This window comes from Coffea arabica, chromosome 10e, assembly GCF_036785885.1.
Source record: "Coffea arabica cultivar ET-39 chromosome 10e, Coffea Arabica ET-39 HiFi, whole genome shotgun sequence".
Lineage (NCBI taxonomy): Eukaryota > Viridiplantae > Streptophyta > Magnoliopsida > Gentianales > Rubiaceae > Coffea > Coffea arabica.
Window position 1 is genome coordinate 7,475,615 of NC_092328.1, and position 20,659 is coordinate 7,496,273.

The 20,659-nt window shown below is 34.9% G+C and overlaps 1 protein-coding gene across 2 annotated transcripts; it reads right to left on the bottom strand.

The window, feature by feature from the left end:
- Window positions 1-15,209: 15,209 nt before the first annotated feature.
- Window positions 15,210-19,900, bottom strand: LOC113711894 (auxin-responsive protein IAA8). 2 transcript variants are annotated; one of them, XM_027235129.2, is made up of 7 exons: window positions 19,627-19,900; window positions 18,467-18,935; window positions 18,156-18,373; window positions 17,838-18,064; window positions 17,564-17,705; window positions 16,793-16,854; window positions 15,210-15,606 (listed from the first exon to the last, which is right to left on the bottom strand). In XM_027235129.2, the coding sequence occupies exons 2-7, from the start codon at window positions 18,878-18,880 to the stop codon at window positions 15,569-15,571; spliced, it is 1,101 nt and encodes a 366-aa protein (XP_027090930.1). In that variant the 5' UTR covers window positions 18,881-18,935; window positions 19,627-19,900; the 3' UTR covers window positions 15,210-15,568. The 2 variants fall into 2 exon arrangements, with proteins under 2 accessions (XP_027090930.1, XP_027090928.1); XM_027235127.2 differs by having other exon boundaries at window positions 18,467-18,978; window positions 19,627-19,898.
- Between the last annotated feature and the right edge of the window lie 759 nt (window positions 19,901-20,659).

Consider the following 20,659-nt stretch of genomic DNA (forward strand, 5'->3'; position numbering starts at 1 on the left):
TTAATCTTATATATACTATCGATATTATATATTATCAGAATTGAACGCGTGACACATATGTAAAATTTAAATTTCAAATTTTAATTAAAATAAGCATTCAATGAAAATAGTGTATACACTGACAATATATATAAAATATATGTATGTATATGTATATTGTGTTTTACTAGTATTTATTGTTTAACTACTTGTGACAATCTAATTGGCAACTGTGTGATAGTTTTCAATGGTTTCGATTCCAAATAAATTTATACCCGTGGAATTGTATCCTAATATTCAGTTTATACATCTAAATTTTAGGTAAACTTGAACTTTAGGTTGGATTGGAGGCAAATTGTTTCATTGAATTTGCTTGATATGCTCTCTTTCTATCTCTCACCCTTTTCTTGTTTCTTCGGATTTCTCCTCCTTGAAAGGAAAATAATTTATTTAATTTTAAAGACGCGATACTATGAAAATATGCAAATGTGGAATTATATCATCATCCCAACCATTTTCTACATATTTGTTCTCTTTATTAGTAAATGAGGACACCTGAGAGTGCTATTTGTAGATCTCATAATAAAGAGTTACTCCAACACAAGAAATTTTGAGAATGCGCAATATAAACTATAAATTGAGGCAGAAATAAAAGAATTAGAAGTTCATCATGACCATACAATTCCTTCTCAACATGCATGGTGGCAAACTTTCAGTAGAATTTCAGTTGAAGCTGGGGGCTGGGAATGTCGCCAATCCAATAATGGACCACGTTTGTTGTGAAATCTCAGTTTTCATTGTTGGGGACACCCCTCTAAAATATATGACTTCAAAAACCAATAATTTCTTTTGCTGATTAGAAGAACCTGAGGAGGGGAGGCCATTGGACAATCACTCCCTGCCATATAATATATATCCCCTCTTTCCCCGATCTACCACTCATTTCTTTCTCTATAGGATCTTACAGGAGTAACATACAGGGACAAAGTCAAGCATATAGATTAACATGAGAAATACAACTAACCACCTACCACATCAATTGAACATGAAATTCGTTACTTTTTTTTCTTTTTAATATACTTAATTATAAAAGAAAAGTACATACTTAAAATCAAGTACTATAAAAACTTAATCAATGGAAATGGTGAGCTTCATTACTTAGACTCACACTTTTGTCTGAATTAACATGATTGAAGACCATATAGCTACAATGCGGCTCTCATTTGGTGCAATCATCATTGTAATTAAAGCCTTTTGTAATTTTGTGTATTTAATATAACACGAAGCATATAATAACATATCATGGAATACTTGTAGTGCTTCGAATTGAGGCCTATTGTCAACCTTTTTGCATTCGTTCTTCGACTTGAAGAAGGAAAACATTTTTTGTTTAATTGTTTGGTTTTGTCTTATTTTATAACTAACACAGAGATGTTGGACGATTTTCAGCAATCCGTTAATGAAATTTATTTTTATATGAAAAAAAGAATGCATATTTACATATTGTGAGATGGAAATGATGATTGAAATCAGGAACATATTAAGACCAAATCCGTAGTTGAAGCAATTTGATAACGAGATTGAGATATCAAGAAGAGAAGATTCTAGATTCAAGTCTTAAGAGTGTTGGTTTAATTTATGTTGGTATTATTCAATTCCCACTCATTATGGGTTATTCTTTCAATTTAAAGGAGTTGTTTTAGTTGCAGCAGTATCAATTTCAAGAAAAAAAAAAAGAGGAATTCCATGACCTCAATAACCTACCGTTTTGTCCGATTGGAATAGAAAATAAATTGGAAACTAATTTAATCGACCTTCTTTTTTTTTTTTTTTTTTTGGTTCTCTGATATAACAAATAGCCAAACTTAGATTTAAACGTAATGAAGACAAATAATTCACATTTGGTGTACTAATTTGACATTACCATGGAAACATGACGAGTAGTATTATATAACGAGTTATGGTCACATGGAAAGGTATCTGTGGGAGATCGGTAGTGGTTTAGATGATAATTAACGAGAAATAAGTGCAAAATCCGAAGGGTACGTCCTTAATGAACCCTTAATTTAGAGTCCAAGAAATGCCTCACATGGCATTACTGGACACCCCATATGAAAGAGATCCCCACTTCTCTGGTGCTAAGACCAAGTTGAGGAGTACGGCCATATGCTAAGTTGCAAAAACAATTCTTAGATCCAAGCTCAAACTGCAGATTTGATACCTATTTCAATATTCGTAGTAAATACATTCAAGAAACAAATGAATGCTAATTATGCTATTGTATGTTTCATGACTGAGTTCATTTTATATATACTGGTGTTGCAGTGTGTGTATATATATATATATATTATCATCGTTGGATATATGCTCTATATACAAAAAAAAAGATATTTAAATTTAAATTGAATGGTATGTATTTAAGGGTGAAAGTATATATGTTGTCAGTATATATATAAGATTAATCATTCATTAATTTTACTGAACTATTTTGTTTTGTTTTGTTTTGGTAATTTCGACATGGTTTTTTAAAATAAAAAAAAAAGAAACTTTGGGCCTCTTAAATTACAAGATGCAAATACTTGCAAAAATCTCGAAGGATAATAGGTCAGATCTTGGACCAACCCTTTTGCTTTCTTGAGGCTAATTGCTTATTTGTTTTTTAATTATAGTAATGAAGGGCCATCAATTGGACGCTTCTATGCATATGAAACTGCCAAGCAAAACTGATGCATGAGGTATCTAGCTCAGAATTAATTGTACCGTTATCATCATAACAAAAGGTCTCCACAATAAGAAATTGGAATTGAATATGCGATGTATATCGTACATTACATTTGTACCTGACTATAGACACCCTAGCCATTTTCAGCCACCCCACTTAGGTTTATTTAATTCCCCTTCTAGTACGAAAGTAAACCATTAACATTTCCCCATCTTTTTCCCTACCATTTTTTTTTTTTGCTTTGTTTTTCTTGCCTAAGAAAAGAGAAAAAAAAAAAAAAAGAACTATCTTGTATCGATAGTTGATTCCAGAATGGGGGGTTTTTTTTTTTTTTTTTTGTTGGGTTGCGGGGGTGGGGATGGGGGGGATGAGATTGTTTAATTACAATTTGCGTCAGAGAAAATGCATATGGAAACGTGATATACACCTTGATTCTTGACCATATCCTCCATAGCATAGCATATAAGTGAGGATCCCCTTTAAATTTTTTATTGCAAACTGTACTTCTGCCAGAGTTTAATCATTGCTTTTGGATCCAATAATCACTTTATGCAGCTTAATTAACGAAGATACTGAGATCCGTTAATAACAAATATGACCTTGTTTAAAGACATTCATTCTCCTAGCTCAAGTTTTAAACACACTGGCATCCCAATTGGCTACTGAGAACGGTACTGTTAATTTGACTGCTGATAATTTCTGAGGTTTTTTTTTTTTTGAGTAATTAATCCCAAATGATTGGCCAGTCATTAGGGTTCAGAATTCCAGCTATTTGAAACTAATCAATAACATGGTCATTTCTTTCAATTAATTGAACCACATAAAATTAGCAAATGAAAGCAAACATTAGTTGGCCCAGTCAGTCTAGTCTAACACTTGTAATTGTGTGAATCTAATTTCTTCGTCCTTCACCATTCCAACTAAGATGAGAGTAGTTAGAACATAATTTTCAATCAACTTCCACTAAGAGCATCTACAATGGTTTACACTCTTTAGAGTGTAATCCACATGTTACGTCAGCGTTTCACTTTCTCCTCTTTTATTATGCTTCCATTCACAATGGATTACACTCCACAAGGTGTAATAACATGAGTCCATAATTAAATCAAACATTTATTTTAATAATGCATAACTCATATCCCATAAATAAATAAAGTAATTTTTTAAAAATAATTTTGTTCTTTTTAAAAAATAAAGTATTAACTTTCATTAAATTTTTTACCTTTTGGATTTTTTATTTTCTAAAAAATAATATTATTAATTTCTAAGTTTGAACAATATATCTTTTTCTATTTCTCAAAAATAATATATTGTTATTTTTTGCACATTTGTAGGAATACCAGAAAATGGGTAATGAGGAGCATGAATTTTCTATATTTGGAGCATTTAACATATTTGTAAAACTACTAAAATTCTCATCCATAATCACAAAATATTGAAATTTTAAAAAATTGTGCAAAGAGGTTGAGGAAAATGAGTGAGAGAGTAAAAGAAATAATAGAGTAGAATGGTAGGATATGAAAAAAAAAAAAGGAGTGTGTTGTGTGTTTATATAGAGAATTAAAACATAACTTCTGAAAAAAAAAAACGAACGTTGCTAATTTTAACGTTGCTGGTATAAATTTTGTCACTGCTAAATTTTGACACTGGTCCACCGATTACACGCATCATCAGAATGATGCTGTAATGGACATTATACGACCACAATCGGTAGCCGTGTATTGAATCCGTGTCATGGCAGACATTACACGCATCATTGCACTCAGCTGCGGATGCCCTAAGACAATAGAAGAAGGCAAATCCTCGTTAGCAGATGATTTGGCAACTAACTAATTTGAGGGCTGATGCAAGAAACTAAGTTGGTATGCCCACATGGCATGGCAAGAAATACGAATAGCAAAAGGGTTTTTATAAAGGAATAATCTAAATGAAAGATAAAGAAATTTCTCCTACCGGTTGGTAGTTGAGATGCTGCCATAATTGGAGCACATGTCATGAACCAAAAACTGTAAATTAAAAATGCTTTGGCGGCCATGCTTAAAACTGACAGGATCAATGAAAGTACATCTAAAACTACTAAAGTTTTCCAAGGAATATATGCATAATATGTTATGGGCCTGTTTGGATGTTATGCATCAAACAGAGTTTTCTAAACCGTAATCTTTTTGTTTGTAATACAAAGTTCTGTGCATGTTCCTATGAGCAGACCTTTGAATCCGAACACCAATAGGCCATCTGAAACTGCAGGTAAAGTACAGTCATGAAAGTGACGATCCAACACAAGCACATGAACAAGAATAGGGCTCCTTTAGCGCATTGAATACGTGAATTTGCGAGACTATACATGGATTGATATTGTTCTTGGGACATTAGAACATTGGACTTACGATATATACATATGCCTTGTAAAGACGAAAATCAGGAATCTGATTAATTAAATATGGTTGTAATTATTGAATTTGTCAAGAAAGAGAGCAATTTCGAAAATCTGGACATCATGTCCAACTCTGCAGGTTGGGAGAAATGTGCACACCTATTCGTTAGACATCATGTTGTCACAATATTTAATTCTCTTGTGGGCAAAATTTACGTGTTCATTTTTCTCTTAGAAAGTATAGAAGTTAGTAAAATATTTGGACGAAGGTCCTTGACATTCTATCGTCTTGCGATACAAATATCAAAAGGGTTATCTAGCTAGCTAAGCATCTACTTTCTGCTGGGAAATGAATGTTGATCCGATACTTTAGGCTTTAGTTGTTCTTAATTTTGTTGACAAACAACCCTAATATGGAAGAAAAACCTTTAAAGAACTGTTCAATCAAGCACTTGATGCATGGTAGAGTTGCTGAAGTGCCTAACAATGGATAAAGTTACATGAAATTTGGCTTTAGTTGCTCACAATCATTAGGCCCTAAATGAAAAGCCAAATTTTGCTCAAGAAAATTTCCTTTTGTGTCCGTTCATCTGTTTAGAAACTTGTTCTGAACAGCATGTAATGATCATACACATACTACCATGTTTGTTTATAAGTATCTGTGAATGTAACTTGAGACAGATAAAGCATTGGAGTATCCTAATTTGTCTGTAAACTTGGGCCAGCATACTTTAAAGTTGATTCAACCAATCAATATTTAAACATCAATTTGCCCTTGGATTTGTATGTGAGATTCTGAAAGTGAGAACAAATAGGCCAGCTTATCACAAAGGGCCACAAGCTTCCTTGTTAAAGGTCAGATCACTCATAATCATCATGTATATTCAACATTAATTAATTAACTTCCTGACGAGACCCTTCGGAGACTTGTACCATGCACCTGGATTATGACGTCAAAGGTGTTTTGGGTTCATCTACAAACACGTTCCCTCCTCATTAGGAAGCCAAAGTTGTGACTCCACTTCAAAATGTATTAAATTTTGTTCTAAATCTAATGTATCTTCTGTCCATCAAGCTGCTACAAAACATTTATCTTGTACTTGTAGCTAGAATTATTCTTTAAATTCTTTTTGCACTGAAAGACTGAAAATGTGCTATGAGCCTATCATATTTGCTGATTACACCATTTGGCTAGGGGGAGAGATTCTCATGGTAAATTAGTCGTCAAAAATCTGTTCTGGAACCAGAAAAGAAAATCACTGAGTGGGAGCTGGTACATGAGAAATATTTTATGGAGACTTCTCCCATTTTCTTCACAACTCCGCCTAGGCATCACCCTTCCCTCCTGCTATAAACCTCTCTGCAATAAATGCTGCCTAGATGGTGGAGGATGAGCAGGGACAAAACCATTTTTATCCAACCATCTGCAAGAACTTTTGTAAAGAGTAATATGGCCAATACCCGAAAAAGAAACTGCAAAAAACACATGAACTTTGTCTTTTTTGTCATCCACATGCATGTTCACCTGAGCACCTTCGACTTCACATGTTGCCTTAGTTGATATGAGTACATCATATATTGCTCTAGAAAAAAGATACATCACATATTTACATGTATTTCCTTCTCCTTCTGTTCATCCATTGGAACGACAATGGGTATGGACTATGGAGCAATTGTACAGTGAGTGGTCAGACATGTATCCATCTTCAGTGCAAGTAATTTAATGGTCCTCGTGCACATCTCAAACATCAAAGTCTACATGACAAAACAGGACAAAGGTGATGTGGTGCCAAATACTACTATTTAATGGAGGAAATAGTTACAATTGAAGTTGTATGTATTTGGAATTCTTTTACGAGAGTGTGTATTTCAAACTATCTCTTGAAGTCAGAGTAGTTTATTATGAGATTATCACAGTCTAAGAGTAGAGTTAGATGAGCAAATATAAACAGCAAAGATATGTGTATCTAACCATCTGAAAAGAAAGGAAAAGAAGAAAAGAAAAATATGCTGAGCAACATACTATCCAGACTTTACAAGTTAGAACATGTTCTAATGGAAAAATCAACAGTTTTTCTACTGCATTTAATGCATTGTTGATACGAACATGTGAGTTGTGATTATCTGTATGAAACATATGTGATAAAAATAGCAGAACATGTGGAAAGTCGGGATATATTTGTTCCAAAATAGCAAGGTGATGAAGAAGCAAATCTTGACCTCAGATCATATATCCAGACTGAGCACGCCCATGCATAATTCTATGCTGCACAGTCGAGGCAACTTCAATTGCAACAAAGGATTGAAGTGGTCGTTCAGGGAGAAGAGCTTTCGATGTTTCCTTTCTATCCATATTGGTGCAAAGTGCAAAAAAATAGATGTTTCTTTCTCTATCCCAAGAATACGGATTCGTGTTAATTTACAGTAATAAAAGTAGGCAGGTTCGAAACTTAACTGTTGATTTGCTAATTCATTTCCTGTCTCAACTTCAACTTGACCACCTTTTGAGTTTTAATCAGATTATGCAGTTCATACGTCACATATTTCTGTTGATATATAATGTCTCTATTTGTCAAACAGTAAAACTGAAAATGGAGAGAGAAATTTTTTTTATAATCTTTCATCTTATCTGCATTGAGAAGTTGAAGGGCACAGAGGAGCTAAAAGATTAGACGGCCCCATTGAAAGTTTACAAGTCTATTAGCCTACAATATTTGGCAATTCAATAACAATTATTAGGTTTGCAACCAACAGCCTCAATATTGAAAGCTAACATTCTTTGACAATCGAGATCAGCGGGGTAACTAAACAATTCATCCATCAATTCTAGGGCGATAAACTCAAAAATATTTTAGTTTGTTTACCTAATCAATTGTCCTCTTTGATTTTAGTGAAAAGACAAGAGTTTTGCTCGCAGGTCTATCCCGTATTATATAAAATTCACAGCTACTTGTACGAACTGCCCTCCTCAGTCCTCACCTCATGAAAGAAATTAGCATATAATATAACCTTCTGCATCAAGTCCAAATTTTGCAATTTTGAAGGTAGGTAGGGATATGAAGTTTGGTTGGACACTTTTTTTTTTATTATATGTGCATTGTGATAATAAACTCAGAAAGACAAAGCCCGTTTGAATTGCAAGTTTTTGTAGAAAAATATATTATTACGATATATGTAATATATATGAGATAAAAAGATGAATAAAAAATGTATTGAAGAAATATTTCAATATATATTTTTTTTTACAAAAACTCGTATTCCAAACAAGGCGTAAGATTGTATTTATGCATGTAGTGAAGCAGTTATCATGTAATGCAGCGTCCGAAGACTATTTTTGTCATGTCAGGCTGCCGACATGGTCCCTTTACTTTTATATAGTTTCATGAAGATGCTGAGAAAAATGATTTAAGTAAAAATTTCGTAGACCAAAATGCTTGGTCTTAAAGTAAAATCAAATCAACACATGACAAACAGATGAATTCGATCCAAAGAGTGTGTTATAATAAAAAATTTTATGAGACAATATTCTTTCATCATGTCTGTAATGAGAAGTTGAAGGTTACAGATCGAATACAGAAGTGGTAAAAAGATTAGACGCCACTGAAAGTTTTACCAGTCAATCAGACTACAACATTTGGTAATTTAATTATGTTCGTTAGGTTTATAAGCAATAGCCTCAATATTGAAAGCTGACATAATTCTTTGACAATCGAGACTGGCGCAACTAAACAATTCATCCATCAATTCTAGGGCGGTTGAAAATTCGATGAGTTTCACTAGCATGAGATGATTAGCCAAAAGATCAGCTTCACCAACTTGGGGCCTCAGTAGATCATATGTATCGTGATGAAGGCAATGTGGGCTGGCTGCTGATTTCTTGAATGATCAAGTGTTTTGAGTCTGTAATTCAACTTCCAGCATCAGTTAGGTCCATAATTAGGCTAGATAGTACTACTATCTCTTTTCTGCATGTTCGTCTTGTAGGGGAGCAGTATTTTATTTATTTATTTACGACTACTGAGACCTGCTGAAGCCGCAATCAGAAAGTGAAAAGAGATGATTTCTCCTGGCAAAGAATATGCCTAACCAGTTTGGTATTTGTATAAAATTCACAACTACTCATGCCAACAACTCTCGCCCCCTGAAAGAAACTGCTGTATATCGTTATACAACTTTCTGCATCAAGTCCAATTTTTTCATTTTTTTTTTCAAGATAGGAGGTAGGGATGGAGATTGGCTGGACACTTTATCATAGATGCAATTGTGGTAATAACCTTCTATAATGCAGCACAGGATGACCATTTTAGTTATGATCAAGCTACAGATATGGCCTCCTCGATCTACTTTTAGCTAGTTTTGTGAAGTTACTAAGCAAAAATGATTACTCTGACTACTTAAAAGAGTGAAGGTTTTTTTTTTTTTTTTTAGTTGGGAGGGGCAAAAAAACTAAATGCAGATGAAACAAATCCACAGAGTCTATTACTGATAAAATATGGGTTATGAGATAGTAATGTTCTTGTGGGATGGCCAAGGAAACTGCCCATAATTAGATGCTTATTTTGATTGTCTCGAAACAAAATTTAATAGAGTATTTACGTTGTATCTTTGTAGGCTTTTAGCGCAACAATTTAGTCTAAAACTTAAGAGCATTGTTACGAACATAGACAATATGATGCATTTACATGCATTAGGATTCTCTTTCCATCACGACCAATAAAACAGCTTATCAATTAGCAAATCACAATCAACAAACATTGTTGAAATTAATTTGAAAACATAGTTGTCAAATACTAATTAAACTATATATATAAAGGGCTACAGCACCCGAAGGAAGGAAAAAAAATTGAGACAGACAGAAGTCAGAGAACTGAATCAATCCTCTGAACTTTGTTACATGCCGACCACTATGTTGACGTAGAGAGTAGCAGTTCATCTCGTAAATTTGGGTTCTTCAATTTGGATGTTGGCTTCTTTCCCGGCATCAAAATGGCTATTTTATAACCATGCCATCTCCTCCACTCCACTTCTGCTTCTGCTGTTACTATTCTGTTGAGTCAGAATTTCAGAGCTGCAGAAAAGATTTCTTTTTTTTTTTTTTGCATATAATTGCGTTGTCTCTTAAAAACTGTGACTGATTTATTAAGAAAGAATGGGCACAGATACGTAAACCAGCCATGAATTTTGATCCCTCAAGAATCTGCAGGGAAATTTTGACCTCCAAAAAAAAAAATCTGCAGGGATTATTGGTTCATTTACTTCACAAACCCCGAGTGAGATATTAAGTCAATGTCAATTGCTTGTGTACCGTGTAATATAATCCTCAAATTGGAGAAATTTTGCAGCAATGTTTAGAGAATTAAGCACAAGCATTGCCAAACATTATACAATAATAGAAAATAATGATTTGCAACCAATTAGATTAGCCCAGTCGGCCAGAGTCACCTTTAAGGTACTCCCACTATCTCGAGCTTAGTAGGGTAATCTATAAAGTTATTTAATTGTATCTTTGTTGTGGAGACAAAATCCTAAAATTAAGAATGCAACTATTTTAATATATAGTACGCTGTCTAGGCAAGGCAAAAGTTTTCTTATATACTGAGTAATAAACATTGTCTAGAAAATCATAGATAATTTGTTAAATTCATGAGTAAAGGATTATGTCCCATATTAGTTAGAGAAATAAAAAAAAACGCTGCTAATATGTAAGTAAGGCCTCGGGACCTAATGGTTTAATTTTTTGGATTAGATTTGAATTCCTGATTTATATATTGGATTCTTTAGTGGACTCTTTTGAGATGTTTCTCCCTATCATAATCAATACAGCAATTGTAACATTTTTCATAAATTAAGAGTTTTAGGACAACATTTCCCCACATAAGTTGCTGTAATATATTCCTTTTTTTTTTGGTTATGTTAAATACTATACTTTAAGGTCTAAACTATGTTTAAATTCATCAATAAAGAGCTTTAAAAATGTCAGAAGAATTTATTCTTCAATTTACATAGATATTTAACTTTAAGATGTGAAGCATAATATTTATCAACCTTTAGTTGTTTAGGGGGCATTTGTATATAAGGAAGGAGAATTTCAGAATTTTCAAAACTACAAAGATTTCACATGTTTTTTCTAAATTAAACTTCTTGCCCCAAAAAAATTTTAATAACTTTCAGGTTGACTCCAAAACTCAGTATTTAATAGGTAAAAATTTGCCCCCTTTAAATTGAATTTCCTGGTTCCCTCTTTGGATGCACTAGAAGTTTTGTCCCACCACCGTCAATAAAACAATTCATTAATTAGCGAATCACCATTATCAACATTGTTTGTTGTCATGAAATAAATACTCCCCTTGTTCGTTCCCAAGATGATAAATATAATTTTTTTTTCGTGCATATCCACAAGGAAATAAAGATAAAAATTTAAAAAAAGCTGAGAAAAACAGGAGTCAGAAGAGAACTGGATGAGAATCCTTTTGTGTTCATCAATCTTTGCTACATGCCGACCAGTATGTTGATGCAGCGAGTAGCAGTCAATCTCGTAAATTGGGTTCTTCAAATTTGATGTTGGCTTCTTTCCCGGCATCAAAATTGCTGTGCTATAACGATGCATGCAATTCCTCCGCTGCTGTTACTATTACCATATCCTGCGTCAGAACTTCAGAGCTGCTGAAGATTTGTTGCATAAAATTGTGTTGTCCCTGAAAAACTGAGACTAAAAAATTTATACTGTAGAAAAGAATGGGCACAGATACAGAAACCAGCCATGAATTTTGATCCCTCAAGACAAGAGTTTGCAGGGATTGGTTAGTTTATTCCAAACCACAGTGCCCAGACTGCACCAGACCTTTGAGCAATACATTGATGCAAAAACAGACAAAAACACAAAATCCTATCCTACATATAGAAAAGTGTGAATGGCCTCAGATACACTGAATTTTCATCTGATAGAAAAACTTGAAAAGATTCCACGTACCATTCTCAATCATAAATCTTCATTGTTTTTAGCATGCAGCTAATGTTTGCCCATGTAGACGATCGATCCCATCTTGCCAATGAAGGCCTGGATTTGGCAATAATTTTCCCTAACAAATAGTATTGAGACTTTACAAGCAAATTTTGGATTCGAAATTTGACTGTTATTATTTGTAGTTTGACCATTTAATGGTATTAAACGTCCTCATTTTGGCCAAACAAAATAAAGAAAAAAAAGAAAATCGTTTATAATTTACCATTATCCTCAACCTTGTTCCCTGAAACTGCGATAGGACACATTGCAATTGCACCACAAAAAGTTGATGACCAATTTTGAGACATAACTACTTATTAGTCACAAAGTTTAATGTGTTTTGTAATTTTTTTTTTTGGGGTCAAATCCTACACGTTATTGTCTTCTTATCTACATGTTCTGTGTCAGTACATGCATTGCTCCAATTGAAGTTGACAATTGTACGTACAAGTCTCGGATCTCTTGAAACCCCATAACTTTAGTGTTTCTTTGTCAAGAAAAATGATGGAAACTCGTTTAGTTTTTCTTGGTCATGTAGCTCAGTTTCTCAACTAACTACCAAAAGTTTTCCATGCTTCAAAGTAAATGGTGCCCTGTAAAATTTTACAGGAAAAAAAGAAGAGAAAAATGTTATTTGCACCTCTTTTTTTAGTTAATCATACTCTCGCTATTATTTAATCATATAGTAATTTTTATTTATTAGCTTATTTGATAAAACAAATGACGAACGTGCAAAAATAACATCTCTCCAAGAAAAACAAATAAGAGAGATGGATAGTGGATTTTGAATATGGTTGGCCGGAGAGGCTAGTGGATGAGCCGCACCGGACGAACATGGCCCGTTATCATATTGCCATCTCTGTGGGAGGTTAAAAAAGTGGCCAAGGAGTTCCTTGGGTTCTTGTTGTCATGCGTCATCCCAAAATGGTCAAATCCGTGGATCAATGATAATTCATCAAATGATAATTCTCAAACCCTTTGCAAGTTTGCACCCCTTTAAGCAGAGTCCCTGCATTTTCCACAAAGATACTAGTACATCATTCAGCAAATGCTTGAACAATGAGGCTTTAATTCAAGAAAAGAGAGGAAGATAAAAAGCATTTACCATCTATCTTTGACTGCCTGCCTTGTCTTTAGCCAGAAATAGCTAGCGAGAAGTTGCAACATTCTATCAAGAACTAGCGGAGCTTCTTCATTTTGAGTTGGAAGCAGAGAGGCAATCTCTGCATCAGAAACCTGCTTTTGAAATGATATCAAACACATTAAGCTCGATAGCTGCTAAATAAACCGCACTCGGTGCCCCACCACATCCCCGATACAAAGACATTAGCAAATCTTTTTGATCATTTGTTAGCGCTGGTTTAACTAGGTTTGCACTCAAATTCTTGAGTTCGATCAAGGTTTTAATGATGCGTTTTCTAAAGGTTCAGCTCAAATTATGTATGAAGGAAATGATCTGAAAAATGCTTCAGATGGCACTGTAGGAGATCCGCTGTGAAAAACACCCTTACTTGTCCTCCTAACATCAAGTTGAGAAGGCCATATGCCAAGTCCTTGAGATCCAAGCTAAAAGTGCTGATTTTCGACCAATTAAATTTAGGTAGTTTATGCAAAATTTAATTGATGAACTTGACTCTGGGCTCCATTAATTTCACAGCATTATCCCCTTTCATTTTTTTTTTGGAATATCTTGACATTAATCGTCATAATTTTGGCTTCTTTGAAATATCCTAAAGTTTTCGAGAGCATGCGCAATCTTGAAACCATATTAAAGATTGGGAGAGAGACAGAAGTCACAGGACTGAATGATCTTTTTGTCATCTTTGGTGCATGACCAGTATGTTTAAGTACTACCGGGTACATGAGCAGCAGTTAGTCTCGTAAATTGGGGTTTTAGACTTTGATGCTGGCTTCTTTCCCGGCATCCATTTGTTTGCTCTATAACTGTACCATTCCTATTTCCTCCCCTTCTGCTGCTGCTGCTGTTTATGTTTGTGTCAGACTTTCAAAACCGCAGATAAATTTTTGCATAGAATTGTTTTTTTTTTTTGTTCTTTTTCCATTGAGAAACAGTGACTTATTAACTACACAATGGTCTGAGACGCAGAAACAAGAGATGAATTTTGACCCCTGTGGAATCTACAGAGATTGGTTCATTAACTTCACAACCCAGATCTCAGAATACATGCAGCAGCCAGTGCAGTCAAGAAAATATGACATTATGCAGCAGACCCAAAAAAAAAAAAATTTTTTTGCAAAGGTTTTTATCTTTATTTTTTTAATTGTTTTTACAGAGCTAAAGAAACAAAGGACAGAGGTGAAATTTTATGTAACTGCAGCAGATTTTCACATCTAAAACCCCAGACCTTCTACTCCTGTTATTCCATATGATTAAGTTGGCAAATGGCGATTAAAGGATGGAAGCCATTGTGGTTAATATATAATCTCAATAATGCACTCTGTCTGGTTAGCCTTCAACAACAATTTCGTAATTAGAAAAGAATGTCAAGCTTGTCCTTTGAATATGTTTTTGGGTAATCTGATTCCCTGGCTGATGGGTACTAATAGTATAGCTGAAATGCTTGCTGCTAGGCAGGCTAGCTAAATAAAAAGCTCCTGAAGTCACTGCTGACATGTTATGTACTCCACTACATTATTACCCAATACTCGCTTTTGAGGATTGATCCCTCTGCACCAAACCAAATTATTTGGATAGAACTACAATAATGCAGAGGATTCCAGGAGGCCAACCATTTTTAGTACTTTTATTTCTCTTTCCTTATTTATTACTACCTTTAGACATCCTTCTGTTCGAGTTTTGGAGCTCATGCCATTTATATCTCAACAGTGGTGTTTCATTCCCCTTTGATTTTAAGCCTTCTCTGACTGCTACTGCTTTACAAACACTTGCAGCATGCATGCAAAGGATTTCAATAATGGAAGGCTGAGAACTGATATCAATCTACCTCCAAAAATTAGTAATAAAGATTAGGCAGAGTAACTGAGCTTGGCTACATCACTACAATAGACTCCACGATAGATGAAGAGCACATAATTATGCAATCACATAGCATCCTAAACTTGGCAGTGAAGTGAATAATTAAGATCTCAAGCTACGAGCAACCGGGTCATCGAGTAATGAGTACACACATAAAAACATACTTCGGTACATTAAGATGCTTAACACGCAATACACTTTTACATCCTAATGTTGGGAAAAGGAACCGACAGCACGCATAAGTTGCACAACACACAGGTGAAGGACCTTAGGAGTTGAAATACTACATACAAAAGTTGGGGACATTAATTACACGAAAATGAAAACGCAATGACAATAACATAAGCATCTACCCCATGATATGCTGCCCAAAGCCATCTGATTACACCCTTAGGCTTCATGGATGTGAACATGATCTTCTTTAAACCATTCCCCTGTTCCCTTTCCTTGTGCATTGCTGGATAGATGGCAGCATTCATGAAGCAACGGTGACTAGTTCCTGCTCCGATTTTTCTCCACAGCCCTAGGAGCTGAAGACAGTTGAAGATAAGTTAATGAGAGATCAACCCGTTTTGAGTGAAGTTGAGGACTCCAAAAGCAGAAAGTGCAGAAATATATTAAAGAAGTACATGCATCACAGGGTCAAAATGACAGATCTAGAGAGGGTGAATTTTCCGCCACAATCAAAATTAAGCAATTCTGTGAAATAAGTAGAAAATACAGCAATTCTTCCAATTGAAAACAGAGCTAGTTCAGAAAGCAGCAGGTGCCACTTGAATCGGCAAAAACTAGAATTATGCTTAGTACAGCACTTTAAGGCAACAAGATATAAAAGTTTCAAATATAACTAACAAGCTTTGCGAGTTTGAAGACGCTTGGAAGAATTTAGCAACTCAGTCAAATTAAGAAAGGACTAATGTCACCATCTGGTGTCACTTAAATGAATCTTTTCCCTTCAGTTCTACATGAATCATAACTTCCAGTAAATGACGTAACACTAAACATTCTTAATTAATTACTTTCTTCTATTCGCCCTTTACCTTTTCCATTCCTCTATGCTTACTTTCAATAGGCATTCTAGTTTCCATCAGTAATTTAACAGTTAGATGTTTCTCAATTTATCAACCTCAACATTACAGATATGACATCTAACCCATTTACATTTTTTAAAACAGATCCATGGTTGAATCACACAAAGTGGATGAAATCCATCATACAAACAAAATTGACGACAACTATTTATTTCTGTACACAAATCACTAAGCACACAACTGTTGTCATCCAATCAGGGTAGCAGAAATTTATAGCTATTTTCATCTACTTGTTTTCCATCAAGGAACCTTGCACAACTGATTCTTTAAAGCTTGCTATAACTGCTGCTTTTCTATGTATTCCTTCTCTCTCATTACACTTGTATTACCAGTTAAAAGGATGCCTTTCTTGACAGATGATAGTGCACAGTTCAAAATTCAAGTATCAACATGTTCAAGCTATAAAAAATATACAAATGCAAAGCCTCATATTGCTACAGGCTGAATACCTGTTGCCAGGTGTGTGCCTTTTCAAGTAATAGGTAATCTATGTATTAACATCAAAAGTAACAACAATAACATTATGATCGAACACTAGAGAGAGCATTGAACACAATCACAACAAAGTCAATATTTACTGTATTTGTGGTAAGCAGAAGTTCTATAAACCACAAAGAATACTAACCCAGACCAATAGCATCAGAACTCTTCATGATTCTCAGTCTCTTGCATGTATCAATGAACATTCTGTCAAAAACCAGAAGAAACATTAGAGGGCGTCTATACCTTGCTTTATAGAACAAGTATTTTGAACACATAACATCTTAAATTCCATGGTGACTCCTGGCAAGGTTAGCCCTTATAGCAACATAAGAAGCCACATTCTATCCAACTTGAACGCCAGGGTAGGAAAGTTATATCTCTTTCATAAATTTGCATAGTCATATTCCTGATTATTGTCAGTAACAGCTTAGATTCCCCCCCCCTCTCTTTCCCATTCCAGAAGACAACTGAGATCTAATGAACTTGATTATGTCTGGCATGCAGCATAAATAAATAAAGCTATTTATTGAATTACGAGTTGTGCATAATAGGAAAAGGCAAGTATCACAAATTTGAAGGTCATGAAAACAATTCCATAGTGACACTCGAGACTTTTGTGCTTTAACAACAATAGCAGCAGGTCATGACAGTTTCAAATGTTTTGATTGACATGGGAACGTCATTAATAACATTGACGATAATAGTATAGGCAAGAATAAGCTTGTCTCCAAATAAATCACCAGTTTCTCATACAGAAGCAAGAAGCAATTCTGTCCTACTCCACCTGGGATGCAAATGGTTCATGCTAACTAAGTCACTCTCAGATTGTATTTGGGCAGTGCAATGATGCAATCAACGTATATAATCCATATGAGGAAAATCATCAACAGAAATTAGCATGTTTAGAACTTACTCCCAAGGGACATCACCCACAAGCATCCAGTCACCATCCTTGTCCTCATATGTGAGAACATATTCTGATCCATGCAGCAAATCCTTCAATTTGCTCTCACTCAACACCTCCTTCCCTTCGACTCCATGAGATCCACATTGACCTGACATTATACCAAGAGAGGGTAGTAACCGGAACCATTACAAATGATTTCGGCAAACCAATGCTTGATGTCAAAATCCCACATATATAGCATAGTAGCGTGTAAAGTTGTAGGTTTCAAGTAATCACTCACCAATAGTAAAACAACTAAACATCTTCTCAAGGGCGGAAGAGAGCTCCTGATATGTGGAGTATGTCCTAAGGTCCACTTTCCTTAGATATGGAGCACCATCCATGCTGACCTTAACAAAAAGTGCACCAGGTCCAGATTTTCCATCCACTTCTTCAGCAACCTTTGAGGTGGGAGCCAAGGTGTTCTTTCTAAATGACTTCACAGGTGGCCAGCCCACAACCTGTGCCCTGCAATCATTGAAAGATTATGAACAAGACATTCTTGTTATCAAGTCAACATTAATACATTTAAGAGATTTGAATTCATGTAAAAACTTACTTGGGAGCTGGGGCTCCAGTGTTGTTACTTGTAGCTCCAACTCGGTTTGAGACACTCTCATTGACAGTGCGAGGCCTCTCCTGGACAGTGCTTTGGGGTACAACCTCTTTCAATTTGGCAGCTTGAGTACCAGTAGTCTCTTTTGCAGAGACTGATTTCATGCTGGAGTTCAGAGAAGGTCTGGGAGATAACATCACATTAACTTCAGAAAATTTTCCCTGTAAAACAAGTATGATAGTTCCTCAGTAAGACCCCTTCTTCACACCCCATTAAAGAATCCAATTGCTTTTCAGTAGAATAAGCAAATTCACCTCAGAGAACCCATCCATGGCATCTGAGAACCCTCTTTTGTTGCCTGAAGTACTCGTTCTCTGCAAATTCGAGCAATTCCCATCCTTCAAAGGATGCAAAGGAAACAGAGGTTTCTCATCAAGTTTGGTAGAGCTCACAAGGCAAAGTTCTGAATCCCTCTCAGGTGACTGGGACCCAGGAAGCCCAAGCCTGAGCTCAGTTGCCTTCAAATTCAGACAGCTGCCATTGCTGCCACCCGATATGTTGGAAATTGTAGAGCTGTCCACCGATGAACACTCAGACAATCCCATATAGTTTCGCTCTTTGAAAACTGATCCATTCTGTCGCGAACTGTCTAAGGAGGAAGAAGAAGTCAACAAGCTCACATTGCTCTGACCCTCTTCTTCCCCAACACCAAGCAGTGGTGTAGACATCAGATTTCTAAACTAAACTCCACTTTGTTTTTTTTTCCCCCTTTCTTTCCAAAACCTGCTCAATTCAGAAAACGCTCGTTACACTTCTCTTCCTATCCCTAAATAGCAAAAGAATACCAACAAAAAAAAAAGTTAACATTTGATCAAGATTGCAAGATAGTTGTTCACATAATTTAAGCCAACTGTATGTCCACAGATGCATGTGGCAGCATTTTCAAGATTTTTTTCTCTCTCAAAAACCTTTTCAAATTTAACCATCTCGGAAAGTATACTATCAATAGCGAGCAGATTTCATAAGTAGCAGAACATGTAAAGTTCAAAACTGAACTTTAAATAAAATAACTACTCAACTTTAAGGCTACCCAAATATCCATACCACCCACCAGAACTCCCAAGACAGAAAAATCCCACAACAAAAGGAAAGGTTAAAAAGCATCATACATGAATATTTTGGATTAAATTCATAATTAAGGATGGTAAAAAGCAGGGAAAATAGAGAGAAACAAAAAAGAATGCATGCCACATAATTACCACAAACAAATACTGCCGGAGAAAAAAGAAAGAAAGAAAGAGAAGTAACACAATAGATCTACCCAAAGAAAAGAAAGACAGCGTGTTAATTCACCAAAGTTGCAATTTTGCTCCCAAAATAATAAAATGGTGAAAGAACTGCACCAAAAACTCCCTCAACAAAGAAGGGTATCCGGTATAATGAAAGCCAAGGAGAAGAAACTATTAGCACTCACCAGTCAAATGAAAAGCCTTTCAGATCAGCTAGTTTGTGAAGTAGGAAGCTCAACAATATAGACAAGGGTCAAAATGGAGAAGGAAACAAGTACTAGTAGAAGAAGAAGATGATGATGATAATGATGATGATGATGAAGGGGTAAGTACAGGTTACAGAGGCTTGTGATTTTGCAGAGCATTGAGAGAAGGGAAGGGAGAGATGGGAGAGAGAGGAGAGAGACTAAGGACCCTCCATTTAGGCACAAAGTTACAAAAGCTTATTTGCTGTCCTATGTGAAACTCAATGCCTCCCCTATATTATTAAAATAAATACACCAAAAACCAACTCCAAGAATAAAAAACAAAAGAAAAAAAGAGGAATTTCTTTATGACTGACCAAAAGGGAGAAAAGCAAAGGAATTTCTTTAAACTATAGCCACATGCCTTCTTTAAATCTCATTTAGATTACTATTTTTTTAAATTTTTATAGAAAAATATATTATAATGATTTGATATATTTGAAATTAAAATTTTAATTAAAAAATATGATCATGAAAAATATAAACTTTTTTTTTTAAAAAAAAAACTACAATCCATCTTGCTTTAACACAATATAATTTATGAATCATCAAAAAATAATTAAATTGTAGTCAAGTACTTATACTTAAAATAAGATAGAAATATTTCGCTCAATAATTTTTGTTAATTTCATAAATATAATAATATTAAAATGGGACAGAATTGATTAAATTCTTTTCTTTTGATGTCAACTAATAAATCATACTTCCATGAATCCACCGCTTAAGACTAGGGGTTAATCCATTAGTCGAACAGAAGACCGGACCGGAGAAAAAATGCAAAGAAGTGGGCGTGGGGGGAATAAAAGTAAAAAGTGAAAAGGAGTTAGCTGTCTATTTTGCTTTTGTTTTGATCCTTCTTGATCAAAAAGAGGTTGGCAAAGATTTGCATCCGATTTTTTTGTTTTTAAACTTTCTGATTTCATAGGTTGGAAGACTACAGAGAACCATCAAGTGTATACGCATATTAGGAACA